Source organism: Magallana gigas, chromosome 4 (genome assembly GCF_963853765.1).
Source record: "Magallana gigas chromosome 4, xbMagGiga1.1, whole genome shotgun sequence".
NCBI lineage: Eukaryota > Metazoa > Mollusca > Bivalvia > Ostreida > Ostreidae > Magallana > Magallana gigas.
In genome coordinates, this window is record NC_088856.1 from 48,735,121 (window position 1) to 48,755,033 (window position 19,913).

At 32.1% G+C, this 19,913-nt stretch overlaps 2 protein-coding genes across 2 annotated transcripts; both read right to left on the minus strand.

Annotated features, from left to right (window-relative positions):
* Positions 1-10,422: 10,422 nt before the first annotated feature.
* Positions 10,423-12,127, minus strand: LOC105335005 (NTR domain-containing protein). The gene is made up of 5 exons (XM_011438665.4): positions 11,967-12,127; positions 11,398-11,489; positions 10,981-11,080; positions 10,650-10,764; positions 10,423-10,514 (listed from the first exon to the last, which is right to left on the minus strand). The coding sequence occupies exons 1-5, from the start codon at positions 12,067-12,069 to the stop codon at positions 10,478-10,480; spliced, it is 447 nt and encodes a 148-aa protein (XP_011436967.2). The 5' UTR covers positions 12,070-12,127; the 3' UTR covers positions 10,423-10,477.
* Positions 12,128-14,771: 2,644 nt separating this feature from the next.
* On the minus strand, positions 14,772-16,925 carry LOC105335006 (metalloproteinase inhibitor 3). Its single transcript, XM_011438667.4, has 5 exons — positions 16,738-16,925; positions 16,546-16,628; positions 16,047-16,155; positions 15,363-15,487; positions 14,772-14,964 (listed from the first exon to the last, which is right to left on the minus strand). Exons 1-5 carry the CDS (start codon positions 16,847-16,849, stop codon positions 14,821-14,823), a joined length of 573 nt encoding a protein of 190 aa, XP_011436969.3. The 5' UTR covers positions 16,850-16,925; the 3' UTR covers positions 14,772-14,820.
* Positions 16,926-19,913: the final 2,988 nt, after the last annotated feature.

Below are 19,913 nucleotides of genomic sequence, written 5' to 3' on the forward strand. Positions count from 1 at the left end.
AGCAAAGTCGTCATTTAACAGGAAGTTGGCGTCCGATTGGTACAAAAATATATCCCACGATATGGCATGCCTTAACAAACACTGTGTTAAAATTTCAAGCATCTGCGATAAATAGTTGCTGAGATAAATGCGACAGAAATTTTTGTACGGACGGACAGACAGACAGACACACAAGGGTAAAACAGTATACCCCCTCTCCTTCAGAGCGGGGGTATAATAACAGCAAACACTCGTTTACAGAGTGCAAATATCTGGTAGAGAACAAGAACAATCATTCATATAAATTGAGGACCAGTCACAGTTACTATTTCCAGGCCAAATGACAATAACTGGACTCAAATGGTTTGACTTTTTTGTCAAGTGTAAACAAGATTTTCACATGAAAAGAATAGTGTTTGACCAGGACAAATGGATTTCTATGAAGTCTTCTCTGGACAAGTTCTATTTTGAGGAAATGCTTCCACAAATATGCGATTCAGATTGAAAAGTGAAAGCACTAACATAGCACGTCATCACCCATATTAAGAATCTCAATGAAAGCAAAACTTTTTCCTTTTCATAATGGTTGTTTAATTTGTAAAGTAAATGATTCATTTTATATTTGTAAAATTCATTGCTTATTCACATTATTTGAATTAGTTTTTTTTCCAATTTATAAAGAAATTTTTGAATCAAATTTGAAAGTTTTCAATGACAGTGACACAAATATACATATATATTCTTTTGTTTATTTTTTTTAATTTCAATACAATGAACAAACCAGGTAATTGAAGGTGTACTTGTCTTTGTATGGATACATGTTTAAAAGATTTGACAATATAAGCATTTTCAATATGCATTCATAATTTATTTATTCATTAAATTTCAAAATGCAAATACATACAAACTCTTGAGAATTTTTAAAATAAAACTGATATACATAAAATTTGATACAATTCCTAGCAATTTCCTTAACATAACGGTCCTCGAAAATTTGTCAGAATAACACACACAGTCCATATTTGGTTGATGGATGGTGCAAGATTCAGTGGAATTACACCGTCAGAGATGTGGTATTCCTTTTACCCTTCTGTTTGCCCGTTCAACATGAATTCTCAGACGTGCAATGTTGTGGGTCATAGAAACCTCATTCTTTGAGATTTTCATTTTCGCTCCTAGGAATGGAGGAATAACAAGACCAGCATTCTTGGCTTTTAGTAGATCCTGAATTAAGAATCCCTTGTCTGCCATGACATCATCATCATTCTCCTCTAGTAGATCAAGTATTCCGGATCTAGCTGTGATTTCTTTGTCTGAAATCCATCCAGTGTATAGAGAACTAATGAATGAAACAGTTCCATAAGGTGTAATACCAATGAGACCCTTACATGTGGTGTGGTTTTTGTATTTCGAGTAAATCTGCGAGTTCAGAACTTTCGGGCTAGGTGTTTGGACGTTTTCCTCGGTGCAGTCAAGTGTTACACGAGCAAATGGTACTTTCAGGCATGTTCTTATTCACCACACTCCTTAAAGGTCACAGGGGCAAACTTCCAAGCATAGAAGACAAAGAACTCGTCAATCATGGACAGATTACGACTTTTAGGACTGTTTTTTTCACTTTTTCTAAATCTGCTCCCTGTCTCATCCGAGTCCATCGAATCATAGTTGTAGCTGTTGGTTTGAGAGCACAAAACACAGCTTTCAATGTCTCAATCCTGTGTAGAAATTTATCATATTGTCATCATTGTGAAATCGTTCTAGTCCAAACTTTGCCTCTCTTAAAGATGCATTCTCCTCCTCAAGTCGCTTGAGCTAATTCGAGTTTAGAAAGATCCGATTCTTGCGGTACAACATAGTCATGATCAGATGTTGCCATAGGAACTTGTACACAGTAACTTTCAGATGTTGATACAGATGTTTGATGGAACATCACCACTATCCTCTGCAATATTAACTCTGAAAATTGGGAGAAAATACTGTATTTTATTTTGATGTCATGAACAAAAAACAATTTTTTTAGAGAAAATTTCATTCATTTTATTTAACTACCAATGTAAACAAAAAGTTGTTGACAATCAGACAATACATTTTACAGAGTTAAAGCTCTGCAATAAATGTAATAGGCATACATTTAATAACATTGAGTTTTCCCTGGTATTATAAAATAATAATCTCCAGTAATAATTACAGTAGATTAATTATACCCCCGCTCCGAAGGAGAGGGGGTATACTGTTTTACCCTTGTGTGTCTGTCTGTCCGTCCGTAACAAAAATTTCTGTCGCATTTATCTCAGCAACTATTTATCGCAGACGCTTGAAATTTTAACACAGTGTTTGTTAAGGCATGCCATATCGTGGGATATATTTTTGTACCAATCAGACGTCAACTTCCTGTTAAATGACGACTTTGCTTATTTTTTAGCCAAAATTTTCAAACAAATTTTCGTCAAAGATTTCTCAGCAACTTTTTATTGCAGATGATTGAAATTTTCACACAGTATTTGTATAGGCATGCCATATTGTGGGATATATTTTTGTACCAATCAGACGTCAACTTCCTGTTAAATGACGACTTTGTTTATTTTTTGCAAAACTTTTCAAACAAATTTCCGTCAAAGAATTCTCAGCAACTATTTATCGCAGATACTTGAAATATTTACACAGTGTTTTTTAAGGCATGCCATATCGTGAAATGTATTTTTGTACCAATCAGACGTCAACTTCCTGTTAAATGACGACTTTGTTTATTTTTTGCCAAAATTTTCAAACAAATTTTCGTCAAAGATTTCTTAGCAACTATTTATTGCAGATGCTTGAAATTTTAACACACTATTTGTTTAGGCATGCCATATCGTGGGATATATTTTTGCACCAAACGGACGTCAACTTCCTGTTAAATGACGACTTTGCTTATTTTTTAACCAAATTTTCAAACAAATTTTCGTCAAAGATTTCTCAGCAACTATTTATCGCAGATGCTTTAATTTTTACCACAATATTTGTATAGGCATGCCATATCGTGGGATATATTTCTGTACCAATCGGGTGTCAACTTCCTGTTAAATGACAACTTTGTTTATTTTTAGCCAACATTTTCTATCTAATTTTCGTTAAAGATTTTTCAGCAGCTATTTATCGCAGATGCTTGAAATTTTAACACACTATTTGTTTAGGTATGCCATATTGTGGGATATATTTTTGTATCAATCGCACGTCAACTTCCTGTTAAATAATGACTTTGTTTATTTTTTGCCAAAATTTTCAAACAAATTTTCGTCAATTTCTCAGCAGCTATTTATCGGAGATGCTTGAAATTTTAACACAGTGTTTGTTTAGGCATGCTATATTGTGGGATATATTTCTGTACCAATCGGATGCCAGCTTTCTGTTAAATGTCGACTTTGCTTATTTTGCATATTCACATCAGAGGGGGGTATCACTATAGTCTGTCCCAAGTTATTGCTTCCATCGCTTTTTGATGATTTTTAATAAAATTACACATACCTGTGAAAGAAATACAGTTGAAATCGTTAAAAGGGAATATATCCAAGATATCTTCATTGAACAATTATCCATTTCCACTCAGAAAAACTCACAGGAACGAAAACAGATTCCTTACGGAGATTTATAATGGGGAATGTTTACATCTTTTCTCCATTCGGAATACACTCGGAATACATCGCGCAATTTTTTAACGTTATCATCCGGGCTTATTAATGGCTGTTGCAATGCAAAATCTCCGTAGACTTTCAATTTCGGAATGTGTATTGAAACCTGAAGCGGTAGAGGGGGCGTTTCAAAACAGATAATCTGGACATTTTTTATATTAGTGGATGAACTTAGTTTGAGCACAAAGGTATTTACTATTATTGAAATATCATGCAAAAAGTGGTGGAAGCAAAAACTCGGGACAGAGTATAGTGAGCATTGGCTCACAGATATCTTGTTATATTTGCAATTTTCCCAGGAAAAAGTGATAAAATCTCTCTTCAGTATTGATTCAGAAGGAAATTTATCATTATTTAATTTTCAGAATAAATTGCATTTCTTTAAACATGATCAGCACATAAAATTTGTAAACTAGTCACGTGCATGCTGATGCTTTTCATTCCTCAAATAACTTACAATGGTCTGCGCTGTGGTCCTAAGCGCTTTTCATGTGTCTTCGTCCAGGCAAGTATTTTGGGGACAGCCAAATGTTTTCGATATATCAGTATCTTCAAGGTATGACGAACTTTATCGGAAGAGAATACACGTTATAACAATTGTCCTATAGCTTATTCTGATTTTATTAAAACTTATTTTGGTGAACATAATTATACATTCAACTACTTAACTACCCCACCTCTAAAGTCAATGAATGTGTATCTAAACCTGAACATACATGTTTTTGATAATTCATTTTTGTCGTACCGTTGCCAGGTGCGTTTACCTTGCATTTTAGGCATTGTACACAAAAATGGTACAACTGTACTACCATTTGTGTGCAAAAGGCGTGTGTAATAACACTTTGTCGACTTCTTCATTAACTTTTATATAAGGCCTTAAAACATATCTGTACACTTACAGATAGTATATTAGTTATGCGTTCATCTGCCGAGATGGAAACCGTTTGTGTTTATGCATGATTGCTAACGAAAATTCACCCCGCATCACGGCGAATTCTGACGATCTATTCCTTCCGTAGGACCTTATCGCTTGGAAATTTATGAAACGATAACACCTTCTTTTCGAGAATCGTTAGTACATAATGATATGCAGACATGTCGTTTGCGCTGAGAGCCTCGTTTTAAAACCGGAAGCTGTCATGCGTGAATAAGGAGTATTAAAGCGTGTTTTCAGTTTTTTTCTGCATTTTTTTTTCACAGTTAAAGATAATGCAAATACAGCCAATTAATATATTTGCAGAATATGGTATGCCTTCAGTATCTAAATGATAAACACCTATGGCAGACATATGGCAATGATAATGCAGCAGAAATGCAGTATTCCTTTAATACAAGTATCCTTATAAAAGAGATAATACAGTAGAAATACAGCCATTACAAAAGCAACAAGTAATTTTTGTCACTGAAAAGAAAATTTATAAAGTTTTTGCAGCACATATTCAGTATCTTTACAGTTGATTTTTTCAGCAGATACTGCTGGGCAATACACTTATGCTAATAAATACTGCAAATATACTTTATTTTTGCAGTAGATTAAGTATAATTGCAGCGCTCTAGCAGCATATCCTGCCATTGCAATATCTGCTGCAATTCTGTAACAGTACGGTTGTTGGTACATGAAGAGACGAAGCCTACATGTTGGCTATATATTCCGACAGCTCCACTTTCAAACCAAAGTCTGATATAAGTGAATCAAGTTGTTAAAATAATTCGGCTTCGTTCACAATTTTCTCAATGACAGGATCAATCACACCATTTTATTCTGATAAATGTTTGACTAATTTTTCGCGAATAGCAACTTTCTAATTACTGGTTGGAACTTCATTGAATTTCAAAAGCGCCTGCTTTTCTGGTTGACAAATGTCACCGCAGTTGTTTAAAATCATTTTATTCAAAGTATCTGCTAAGAACTTTTGTAAGGCATTCTGACACATTTCTGCGGTATTCTCCTTTAGTTTTCTTTACAGAAGGTTCACCTATGTCAGAATCGTTAAAGTTAAGGACACCATTGCCTCAGTGCCATTTCAGCTAGCCATTTCCAATTTGCTGAATATATGTTGTCAAAATGCATTAGAATAGCACAGCATTATCAATTTATTAATAATTTCAAACTGAAGGTTTTTTGGGTTTGGTTTTTTCTTTACATAAAATGCTGCTTGAAGAAAAATATTTAGATATATATATATATATATATTTATATATATATATATATATATATATTAAATGTTTTCCTTCTTATTAAAGTATAAATAACATTATATGGATGCAGTAAATTGCATTTCTGAGAGAATTATGTGGTTGTGACTCTGCTCCGGAAAAGCTTTTATGCAATGCAACTAGTAACAGTAACACACATTTAATTTATTGTTGTACTTTAAATATCAAAAGATAATGGCCTTTTATGTTTTGTGGTGGTCATGCATGGACAACTTTTGTCACTTGTCAAAGGTCTGCCCCAATACCCAGAGCAACGATGGAAATAGCAGGATTATATATTTTAAAAAAATCCTTGTCTGGAGCATATATTTTCTCCTTTTGCTCCAATCTGGCTCATATTTGACCAAAATGGTGTCTGATTAAAGACTATAGAGTAAACCGGAAAGATGTTTAGAACAAGTGTCAATGTCATATATATATATAAATCCTTTTTTGAGAGCATAGTATACTCTCAACTTTAAGTCAAGATAGGGAGAGTTAACCATGCATCGGACATATACTTTGGATCGGACAACTTTGGTTATAAATATACAATTAAATGTGTATGCGCTCATGTGATGATTTGTATATTCCTGAATTAGAACTAGTGAACCTTATCATTATTAAAGAATTTGCACTTAAAATTATTAGAAAGAAGTAAGTTTGAAACAAAATTTGATTAAAATAAGTCCAAGAAATTTGAACAATACTAAGGTCATTCACACAAATTAACCATGCATCGGACAGTTTTCAGTGCATGATTTCTTCTTATAACCCATCCAATCCATGTGATACTTTAAATGTGAAGTAAAATAAACATTGAAAAATAATTAATACAAACATTTTCCTCGGACCACTTAAAATCCGAGTTTTACAGACACAGCCTTTTGAGTCCAAATTTCCTGTAGGAGCTGGCACGATAGAGAAACACTTATGAGTTATGATGAAAATTAATCTTTTTTTTTAAACAGAAGCACTAGTCTAAATTACTATATGCAGAATTAAGGATTTACATTTAAAAAAGAATCTGAAAAGCAATTGAATAAATTTATTTTTCCGAACCTTTATATTTTTGAATTAAAACCAGAAAATGTTATTTTTAATCTCTACTGTATACATGTAGCTGTCCGATGCTTGGTAAAATAGGTTAACACATCATTAATTTGCTTTATTTTATACACTTTTTATCAATTTCATAATTTTGTCTCCAATAATTCAGCAAAGGGGAAAAACCTGCAACTTTTAAAACAAGTTATATTAATATTCGGACGATGTTTGATGCGTGAACAAAGGGAAAAATCCAAAGGTGTCCGATGCATGGTGAAATCACCCTATAGTATATGATTCCAGAGTGTCTTTTTCGTGCTAGAACCATTATGACGTCACAATTGATTTGATGAAATTTATTTTCCGTACTTTACGGCCCTAAAGGAATGACGTAGAAAATGAAACACTTTATTTACATTCTATATCAATCCCGACACTCATATTAAAATTTATATCGATTTATAGAGGAGGTCATTAGCTTGTTTAACGTCGTTTTTGAAGAGACTAGGCATTCTAGATATATGCCTATATATATTTCATTGGTCAAAAATGGATAAAGCTTCGAGATGTGTTACGTTTTTTTCTTCATATAACATAGAAATTCACTGTAAAAACAAGATTCTTCGTTGTGTTTATCAGAAATTTAAGCCCCGGTAAACTCTATCAAACAAAACTTTAGTCCGTCCCAAGATATTTATGCAGCACATTTGGACGATTTTTAAAAAAAAAATACAAATACCTGTGAAAGAAGTGCAATTGTAATAGTTGAAAGGGATAATTTCCAAGATAATTTCATTGACACATTATCAACTGTCACTCAGAAAAATTCACAGGAACAAAAACAGATTCCTTACGGAGATTTATAATGGGGAATGTTTACATCTTTTCTCCATTCGGAATACACTCGGAATACATCGCGCAATTTTTCAACGTTATCATCCGGGCTTGCTGCAATACAAAATCTCCGTAGACATCACATTTTTTAGCATTGTATTAAAACCTGATAAGCTAACAGGGGCGTTTCGACTGAGAAATATTGGAATTTTTTTATACTTTTGAATGAACATCGTTTGAACCCTGAGGTATTTATAATTATTATACTTTAATGTTAAATACTGAAATCTTATTGGTTTAGACGCAGTTGGTAATCCATTCTATTACCCTCAGCGTTAGCAACACGCTTGGCAACGGGTAAAACAACGAATTGTTACATGCGCGTAAATTATGCACGTACGTTTCGCCGTACAATTCAACTTATTTCTGCTTAAAAGCAATATTTTTTTCTTTAAAATTAAGACATTCTGTATAATAAAATAAATTGTGCCTGTTATGAAGGGTAACTGTTGAAATTGACTTCGCGTCGGTTGACAATGGTTTTCTCGGGGTGTCAATTTCAACAGTTACCCTCCCAAACAGGCACTATTTATGTAATATCAAGCAATTAAGCAAAATGTGAATCCAAGATATCTTGGGACAGAATATAGTTATGAAGCCTCATTAAACGAATATATATCATGAGTTTCATAAACCTGTAGGCATCTTTCATTTACTAGATCTTGACCTTAACCCATTTTAGCTAACTAATTTAATTGTAAATAAAAACATTTTTGGGAACAAATTTTGTAATTATTCATGGGATGTATGTGTCAACTTTATATCTCTTTGTAAATCAAGCTGGCATTATAAATGTATAATAAGCAGATGTACGCATGCAGGGGGTATATCCATTAACACCCCATGGTCAAGTTACCCAGGTTGATCTGTAATTTGCATTTGCGCACAACAGGGTCACCGAGTGTTAGGTGTCAAGTATGTTTTCACCATAGTTCAATTAACACGTCTAGCATCGAATATCTTTATGTAATTATTGTCGTAATATATCATGTCAGATGTGAATATTATCTTATTACTATTTTTTCTGTTCTGGCTGCTGGGCGCAAGAAATTTTCATGAACTTTGTTTAATCTTATTCTTTGTGATCTCCACTATACCCAATCTACGAACGTGCTATCTTGGATTACAGGAGGAATTTCAATGCGTAGAAGGTATAGGCCACCCATATTATATACCTATCTGAATTACATTTATAACAATGGTTCATCGAGTACTAATTGTGGGTCACTCTTTTATCCATCGTTTAGAGTCATTTCAATTTCAAAATCGTAGGTCGGGTTGGTACAATTTAGGCTTCGATAGTACAGAAATTCAGGTTCAATTTGCCGGTTTAGGTGGGGGGGGGGGGGGGGGGCATTGCGCCCGGGTCCAAAATCCATTTAATCGGAACGATTTATGCAGGTTTTTCATTCATATCAACCAAATTCAGTTTTCCTTCAGATTGGTGGAAATGATTTGTGTCGAGAAGTAAATGTGGAAAAATTAGCGCGTGATATAAGATCGTTTGCAGAATTCTTACTAGTTGCGCATAATGTTTCTCATGTGATAGTTGGTCAGTCACTGCCGAGGTATTCCGATGGGATAAATCCTCGTAACAATGTCAAGGTCATTGAAGCTAACAAACAATTGACAACATTGTTCAAAGATAGAGGCAATATTTCCTTCTGGAAGCATCAAGGATTATTGAAAAACACTGAGTCCTTGTTAACGGATAAAGTTCATCTTAATGATGATGGTATGCAGATATATGCGAAAAGTATTCGTGCAGCAGTCGGTTCGTTCAAAAGAAGGTAGAACAAATTCGGGTAAGAGTGTTATATCGACTTCATGCTTCATTCATGTTTCATCAAGATGTTCAGTTACTATGTGTTTCGTACGGTAGTCCATTATTAGTTACATAGTTGGTAAGCCTCATGTTTAGATACAGAGCAACAAATATGTTCGGTTACAATCAATCATGACACTGAATCATTTGTCCATGGTTTTATTGTTTACATGGTCAACAGATACATGATACATCTGTACATTTGTTTGCATCATTATGCACATGGTTTATTTATGGTTGAAGGACAACATAAGATCCTATCATACACGACGGTTGTGCTTTTACAATATTATTCTGCTATTCATTTTAGTAGGGGCATTTGTGTTGTCATCTATACTTAATGGTCACACTCATTATAGTGTGTTTATATATCATAATAAACGGTACAACATGTACCTGGTTTTGCATCATTATGCAAATGGTTTAAGTATAGTTGAGAGCATATAAGCCTACCGTTTCTCGGGCAAAGTACTAATGAAGAGGCAAGTTGAAAGTTTTCAGACTTCTGTTTGCGATTTAATCTAGAACACTAAACCATTTGAATTTAAATCAAAAGGGTCTTTTTATAACACTTCGGTCTGAAATGTCCAATTAGATTAAAAAACTCAAAAGCATATTTTAAGATTTTGCCCGAAAACGAAAAAATTACATAAACACAGAATATAATACTTATATGCGGCCTTTTGACCTCAGAATTATTAAGGTTCTACTTTAGGTCAAATGGTGTGTATATATCGTAGTTTATTGCAAAAGATGTTCGAGATATCGCATGGAAACGAAAGTGGGGGGGGGGGGGGGGGGACAAAAATCAAGTTACATAAAGCAGGATTTAATGATGAATGTTTATATTCTGGAAAATAGAGACATTTTATCTCGCTTGGATTTTTCTTTGAGGATAACTTTCTCTGCAAAACGAGAAAAAGGAATGCATTATTAGTAATTGATTTAGAAGAGCACTTTGCCAATCTTAATAGACGATTTTCTTTTATCTCAATTCCCTCTGAAATTTTTAATTCACAACAAAATCCAAAGGACTTTACCTGCGTTGATTGTAGCAGTATAGATTCCACCTCTCACGGAAAGGAATTTCGGTCAAAAGTCGGGTGTATAAACAATGGTTTGTCCTCATAGTACCGTTATCGTTATCAAAAGATCCTGTAAAAAAATTGCAAATTAAAAATAATTTAAAGAGTAGCAAAATGTGGAGAAAGACATTTTACATATCAACAGAAAAGTATATTTTGATGTTCTTAAATAATAATTAAATCAGTATGAAGTTTCGCAAATCAAATTATGAAAAATTTTGATCATGTTATTTTTTTTCATTTTATATGTTGTAGATACAAAATAACACCAACAGTCAACTCCTACCGGATATCACATATTGTCTCCCTCGATCCAACAGTAGACCACATAACGATCCTCCAACATAAGCACGAATTCTCACTAATGGAAGGAGCGGTCGATTTGCCTGTAAAGTAATTTGAAAAAAACTGATAAGGGCCTTTTATCGTCAATTATGAATGGCTTTTCAATATCAAATAGTAAGACATATAAAAATCTAAGCACATTATTTCATATCTTCAGAGTACTAAGAAATAAAAACATGTATATTTGAAATATTATTTCAATCTTAAGAATGTGCAGTCTGGTGCTAAGGATTGTTATTTTTTTTTTTTTTTTTGAATCTGCAAAGGTGTATGAAATTATCTGTCAAACAAATATATATATTCAATTCATCGAATGAATTACATTCTATCGTTTTTAAAACGATTAAAAGGGGGGAACCTTATAGATCCTGTTCACTAAGACATTGTAAATTCTGGCATCATTCGGTGGTGTTCCAAGTGGAATCACTCCTATGATAGTACCTAGAATTGCTAAAGAACAACACGGCAAAATTAAAACTTTTTTAAACATCATACAGCAAAGCAAAGTTGGAAATAGATAATTATAATGCTTAGTCTTTACAGTGTTCTGGATTTGCTAGGAAGAGCTAGAGATCATGGTCAATATTTAAACTTTTTTCACGTTTGGATTTGTTTTTTAATATGATTTTTTTCGAAGTGTGTTATGAATCCGATTAAATACTGTTGCTTATCTTGTTGTTTTGATAAGACAGAGTAAGGTGCCGTCTAAGAACCAAATAAAAAAAACTGAGTCTTTATCAAACGAAATTCAATAATATGCAATAAATAAAGGGAATTTACTAACTGCCATTTTATTTTACATGAACATCTTATTAAAGATAAAAAAAATTCTGATCTTTAAGAGAAATTTTCATAAACTAAAAAACTATAAAAAAATTAAAGGTCAAACACATGTAAAAAGAATTAATGTAATGACACAAATCTTACAATAATCCGAATTGCATCCATTTGTCGGAATATCGACACATGTACAGGTGTAAACGTTTTCCACACATACCCATAACACTGACAGTATCAGGACGACCTTCATTTTGCCTTTGTAAACAATCTATGACAGTTCCCATCGATTTCCTCCATTAAATATATGCGTATGTTTGAGGTGTTGCATGATAGATGTTAATTTTCCGTGATTTCCCCGGGTAATAATCATTCTAAAATTAAAAATATCTGCGGGGGGAGGGGGAGGGGACACTCAATAACTTGATCACGATTGAAGCTGGTAATTTTCATGCTGCTGTCAACTTGTTATATTTTAAATACTCAAAGCTTAACACGACATTTTTTTACTTTCAAATAATTAGGTCAATGGCCTACTTTTCAAGCTAGTGACCTCTAGATATTTATAGAAAAACACGTAAAGTTGTTCAACCTGACCAAGGTTTTCTTTAGTTTGAAATTATGCATTTAAAATATAAATACAACAAAAAAGATAACAACAACGCTTTGTCCGCCATGTTTCTCTTTTCTCATCGATATACCAACAAGCCCTTAACAAGGAAAACATAAATTAAATAGCACAATTTGTACCTGTTTAATTCAGAATTGTATTTTTAATTAACAGAAAACAAAAATGATAAAAAAAATTCAAAAAATAATATATACATTTGTATAACGAAATGAGTATTTAAGTAAGATCGTTTTAGTGTGTTAAATCGATGATACATGTACAAAGTTCAAAGTATTAACATTTGTAATATGAAAGCAAAAAAAAGGAAGCATTAACACCATTTTTTTAGGCATTTTCAATATTTGTAGAAAATTCTGCAGTCATAAAAGTAATGTCTTAGATATGTTTAGAAATGAAGATGAAAGGAATCTTAATGTTTTTTTTAATAATATCCACTAAAACACTGCACACAGAGAGAAATATACAGACGGAGGCGGACATTATAGATTGCCATTTAATCATTTTATATAAAAGAATGTAAATATGTTTATTATTTTGATCATTAGGGTAATAAAAACTTGCACAGATACAGAAAATAACCATATAAATAGTTACATCTAAGCTTATTTCTTTGATTTTAAGATAGTTTGATATAAAAAAAAAACATATAAATTGTTACTATCATTAAATATCGATTTGTAAGTTTGATAAAATTTATCTTACATTTTTTTCCAAAGAAAAGTCCCAACTTATTCAAATTAAATCAAATACCAATTTTTAAAAGCTGCTTTGTGCTTTCATGAATACTTTACATAGTTGCTTCCCTTTCCTGCATGTAAAACTAAAATATGCAGATGTCTTATCGATTGAATTGGTAAATATATTGATATTCTGATAAAATACAATTTTTTTAGTTTTGAAATAGATAAGTTTAACGGCAACTTTTCACAAACCACGTGGCATGTCAGTAAATTCACATTAATTTTTCTCGTTGATCATCAAAATGATGTTAATTAAAAAGTACATTCATATCAAATATAATAAATTGCAAATTGATTTAGATCTTAAAAATGTGTATTTAGGTAGTTTATTTTTTACAGTAGTAAGAAAAGCATTTTTTTAAAACGTACGTTTTGTACCCCCCCCCCCCCCCCCAAAAAAAAAACAAATGTAAATAAATAGAAGTGTTAAATGTATCTACAAATCCAGAATTAAATGGTACAAGTTTTGCTAATGTTTTGTTTGAAAATAAGGTTACTCAGCCCAGAACTAAGCTTTTTTTCTGTGTCGTAAATTGCAACTACAACTAAGTTAAACATCACTGCGTAATTATCTAGTGTGCAACACATTGTGGTGATATGACAAATGACAGTGTTTATATCTTATCATTTAAATGTTGTTGTTTGGAACAGATGATTTTGACACCGCGCATGTTTCTTCAATGATTTATTACTCTGGGAGCGGTCATGTTAGCAAGTATACACGCATTAATTACCCTTGTCCCGCACATTTAGCATTTGTAGTCTATTATACACTTTGAGGTTTTAAGTGATTTACCTTGTTTACGATCAACAAATGGCAGAGTAACGATTTGAACTTTTTAAACACTTTACAAAAGTATTTTCAAAGGTCATCAAAATCTGAGTGTCTGGCAACGAGTTATAAGCGTAATAAAAAGCTCACAAATAATTTGTAATCGAATGTCATGTTTCGTAAATAAATATACTGATTGCCTAATAGGTATTATAATTTTCAATACAACTGTTTATTCGACAAACACTGGCATGTGTTTTTTTAGAAAAGAAACAAAAAAAGAAACTTTAACAAAGAAATTGAAAATGTTTTCTATAATTTAATTTTCAATTAATACGTTTAAAAAAAAATATGTGATATGAAAGGAATAAATCTGTATGTAATTAAAATAAAACGTCAAGCGTACAAGATATGAATATGTTCCCCTCGCGCTTCAAATTGATGCGTAGGAAAATATTTTACACTATACATGTATTTATAAATTTTGTTGCAATCCAATGAAGCGATAAAATTTGTTTTAATTAATTGAAATAAAATAATCCTTCTCAGCGCTTTCTTATCAAGCCTGATCTACATTTGATTCGAGTTTACCACGATTTCCGTCAGAAATTAAATATCTGGGTTTTCGAGGTTATAAAAAAATCACGTTTTTTTTAAATATTAGGTTTGAAAAGTTTGTTGAATTAAAAGGTTATGCCTATGAATGGTTATGATGACCTCATATAAAGTTCATTACACAAACATAAATATCTAATCTTCATAAATAGAATCAAGAAATAGAATGTTCTCTAGCAAAAAGGAGTAAGCATACCAATTTTTTTGTAAATGTTTATTCATGAAATTTTATCCATATATAAAGTATTAACAAGTATTGGGGGTCCATTCACATGACGTTGGATATGCTGATTGTTTACAAGCCGCGTTCTGGTGGAAACAAAAAGAGTTGTCGTATGGAGCAAGACAACCATCTCCTTGTTCACATCGATTATGTGGACATTCCCGAATCTAAATGCAGTAAACAAAATAATATAAAAGTTTAATAAAACCATTTTTTAGATCTTTTATTTTAACAGTAAGAATGTCTATACTTTGTTTAAATTTTGGATAATAAAGGGTTGAATATCAGTAATTTGAACATCTTTTGATGCAATCTGCCGAGAACAATAATTTCATGAAAGTATTCATATTTGGAAAGGTAACTAGTATTGCTAATAAAAAATACATGTTTATGTAATAACACATGTATATTTAGACCTAACTAGAACCAAAAAAAATGTAGATCCATCTACGTCATTTAAATTTTCCTGATGCAAAAATTAAAAAAACCTCAATTGAAAACATTAGTAAGATAGAACATTTAAATATGTTGCACGAGCTAATTGCTGAACGATACAATTACATACCTTGCATTCGCAATTCTTTCTGTAATAGCCTTTTCTAAGGGCGTTTCTTTGGAAACTTGTCAAGGCAGATACTTCGACATTCCAGGAACAGGTGTTAGCCGTAAGTTTAGTATCTCTTTTAGGACCTTACAATACAAAATTGGTTACATGTACATAATGTTTTGAAACAAAATGAAATCCTAAAGCAGGTTAAAATACGATTCAAGAATTTGTTTAAATCTTAAGCTTTTAACCTATGCATTTATAATAATAAACTTTCCCTAACTTTTTTGATAAAAAAAAGTAAAGGCCATTTTTTCGTGTAAATGGAATAATGAACATGTTTGTTTCTAAAGCTCAATTTCGATTAAAGTTTTCGTCTTATACATAGGCCATTATGATCATTGTCTGTGTATGTACATAAATAGACACGCCTTTCTGATGTTTAAACCACTTGTTAATGGAGTTGTTTTGCTGTTTAACGTACAAAACTGTTTTTGAAAAATCCCAAAAGATATCCTTGATTAACAACGCCATTTTGTCCCTATGATTACAATTTTTTTCACATTTTTTGCATAAAATATACACGTGTTAATAATTAAAACATTAAAGCAGGTATGATAGGAAAGAGTAGGATATTACATCACAGAATGTGTAAATTAAATCAACATGCCATTACTATAATTTTGTACTGTTACAACGTACCTGTGATAACATATGTTTTTCCTATGTCTAGCTGTACTCCACATGCGGCCGATGAAGTTGTAGTGTATATCCATACTTGGGAATATTTGAATGGACTTGTGTACCCACTCTGTGAAAATTGAAGTATGAAAGTATAAGAAATTATGGTACTTATGCACTGATGCAAAAGATATTTAATAATTTGGGTGTTTACATTTTCAAACATTTTTTCTGTCGATATTTTCTTCGCATGTATTGTGAAGAAAAAAGGTATATTTGCATGTACATGCATAGGCTTGACCTCAATTTTCGATCATTAAGTTAGGCATTGCTTTTTAAATCTAAATTAGTAACTTAAAATATTGACAGCTATATTAATTTTAAAAAGTCCCTTCTTGTCTTTTAATTGAATTTTTTTGACAAGTAAATCACTTTACTTCTTTAAGCTTCGTATATAATTGTTGAGTATGATGAAATAAGGGGGTCATTAGTTAGACACTAGTTAACAAAGTTTACTAACCTTGTAATTTTCCAGCACTTTTACTTTGTATCTTTTTTCAAACGAAGTGACGTTTTTCTCACCGAGTACTTCTGCCTTGATCACTTTATAAACGCAAAAAATTAACATTAAATACATTTTTTAAAGCTTACTAATTTATTTGTTTCAGAACGCGTTATATAGGAAATAAAAAATAGGACTATATAGACATACCATAATCTGCTTGGCAAAAATCGTTTTGCGGATGACGGACGAAACATTTACAAGCTTCAGAGATGATGGAAACAGATATCAGAACACAAACAATCAACACAGCAGACTTCATTTTTCGTTGTGTGTATATCCAATGTCAGACCATTGATTAGTTGTGTTAATCTTTTTATGTGGAACTAAGAAACAGATGTTAGCATAATAAAACTTATTTACATAAATCTTGGTCAACATTAGTCAATCCCCTTTTAGGACAAGGATTGTAAATACCAGAGGTAACTGCGTTTAGTATGATTAATTTCATGAAGTGGCTTGTTACATGATTTAAATGTCTTAAAAAATTATTTGTTTCTCTGTCATTTTAACAATGACAGTGCTTGATGGTCTTGTCAATTAACATTCTCAATAATAATTTCATTGAGAGGTGTATAAATTATTATGCTCCTTGTAATTATTGTTTATCTCTCTCAAAAAATTAAATAAACAATATATGTTAATTAAAACAATTTTTTATACCTATCTCATTCGACAAATTCCTCACAAGTCACGGTTTTTATTCTTTTCTTTGTTCTAGTTTTAAGAGCTGATACGTGTATCACGAGGACATATACATTGAAAAAAAGGAAACGTAAGTTAAGTTTTGCTGTTTATGAATAGATGAATATCATAAATCGCTGCAAAGTACACCGTACTTATATTATTTTTAAAGATAAACTTTCATGCCAGCAGATAGACATATATAATGAAAAATATTTATCCGTGTTTAATATTCTCCTCTTTAACTCTCGTTGTCAGCGGTAAAGACTGAGCGAATTTCAATATCTCAAACTATCTCTAATATCATACATTAAATTCAGTGCTGCTATCCTGAAAAATGACAAGGATAGGATAGGATCCTATTCTATTCTGCATCCTGTTGCTAATCAGATTCGAGTATAAATTTCAGAGTGGAATTGCGAAACGAAAACTAATTTAGAGATACATTTACAACAACAGTTTTATTTGTAATTCAAAGTAAAATATTGAAAAAATAATGTTAATCTATAATTATTAATCAAGGCATTTTGCAAATAAACTACAAAATGCCTGCACCAGAGTACTTGCTTACACCTTTGGCATTTCAACACATGCGTGATGATATCCGTAAGGTATATTTGAATTTTAAGTGATTAGTTAATATTGTGAAATTAATCCAAAACCTACTTTCATGTTCGATAAACAAGCCCGAAAAAGCAAAAATGAGGATAAGGTGGTCGACACGATTTGGCGGATCAAAATCAGGGATAGTTTGCATCAAAATATATACTTGCAATGAAAAAAATATTGAGTGAATATATTTACTGTGAGCCTATTTAGAGAATATATAGAAGTTAAGATTAGATAAATGTTGAATAAATAAAATGATTCAATTCGTTTCTTTAGTTGGCGATCTTAGTTTTGATATCTTTCTAGAACGGGGTAACAAAGAACGCGGATAGATAATTAACGTAAGTGTAAGACAAGTTGATCATGCATCGCGGGCAGATACCCTGTGTTTTATATTTACAAAGCAGTAAAGAAAATTGATGCGCGCTACATTTTTGTCAATTTGGAAACAGCGTAATTATAGCGTTGCTTTAAATATTAGGCTGTACAATGCAGCCTTAAGTTACTACATAAATTATGTTTTATTGCTTTATTTAAAGATTTCAACAGCATTCAGTCTACGAACAATTCGACATATAAGTAAACATTTATCTTAATAAGAGAAGAACGTTGTTTGTGGGTATTGTAATCACGTTTCATCTAATATCTTGGATGTCCGATCACAGGGACGTATAAGGCTCGATAATACACTGAACAGATCAACTTAAGAAATGTTTAAGAAAATTAAATATAAATGCGGAAGAATTTATATCTTATCAATAAATTCAAATCATATGTAAACAAATGGTTTTATTTTATTTGTCTCATAACGTAATGTTTTCCCAAATCGTGTTTACATTATTCGGCGATTACCGATTATTTCCGTGCATATTATATTTAAAGGAAATTGATTTAATTAAAATGTTTATTTTAGCAATAAATAAAAGTTTTTATAAAAAACATAATAAAAACAAAACGTGTATCGTTTACCTGTTTGTTTACATAATTTACTAAATCTGACTCAGTTCCAGTTATATCTGGAGTCCCTCAAGGGAGTGTCCTTGGTCCGACACTCTTCCTTCTATATATTAATGATCTTCCCGAGTACAAAAGAACGGTTCTTCAGTGCGACTCTTTCCTGGCGAGGCCATCCAAGAGTGGGAAAATGACTTGCTCATGGGGTCCCCCCAGAAATGCCAAGTCCTTCAAATAAGCAACAAGAGACAGCTGCTGATACAACATTCCTATACCATCCAAGGACACATCCTGGGAGATAGTAGAATCAGCAAAGTACTTCGGTGTCAACATTCACAACAAGCTCAGCTGGAATCGTCACATAAACCAGGTTACAAAACATAAATCAGGTTACAAATAAAGCTAACAATACCAGAGCCTTCCTCCAAAGAAACATCTACCAGTGTCCTAAGGAGACTTAGAAGCTGTGCTTAAATACCATGATTCGACCTCAAATGGAGTTTGCTAGTGTAATATGGGATCCATATAGGGCCACAAACATACACAATTTGGAGTTTCAATTCAGACCTGAACATTTTAATGCATTGTGATAATTATTTCTGAAGATATTATATTTTGAAGATAATGAGGTAACGATAGTCGCCGCACGCTAGCGACGTCATAACTAGATCTTTGGCGTTCTGGGAGAATTTTGTAATTTAGTACTCTATATAAATTCGCCACGATGCTCTATTTTACATTTTTTATCAGTTTTATAAAGTAACAAGTTAACCTTTTTGAAATCGATAAAGTAGTAAATTAGACTATTTATTGTGCGATCTGTTTATCGAGGTCTCTTCAAGAAGTCATGAAAGTAGCTTTATGATATAGCCATTGGCGTAAGAACCCAGCTTTGATTTTCCTTCAGAGCGCATGTCTTCTATCTACCTAATTTATTATTAACATGACATATGCTTTTAATAGGTATTTAAACCACGTTTAAGGTGCATGTTCTCTCACTCTCAATTTAAGGCTGATATATCAATTCCAGTACATTTTCTAGCGATTTTTATCCATCGAAGCAAAAAAATGCATCGTAT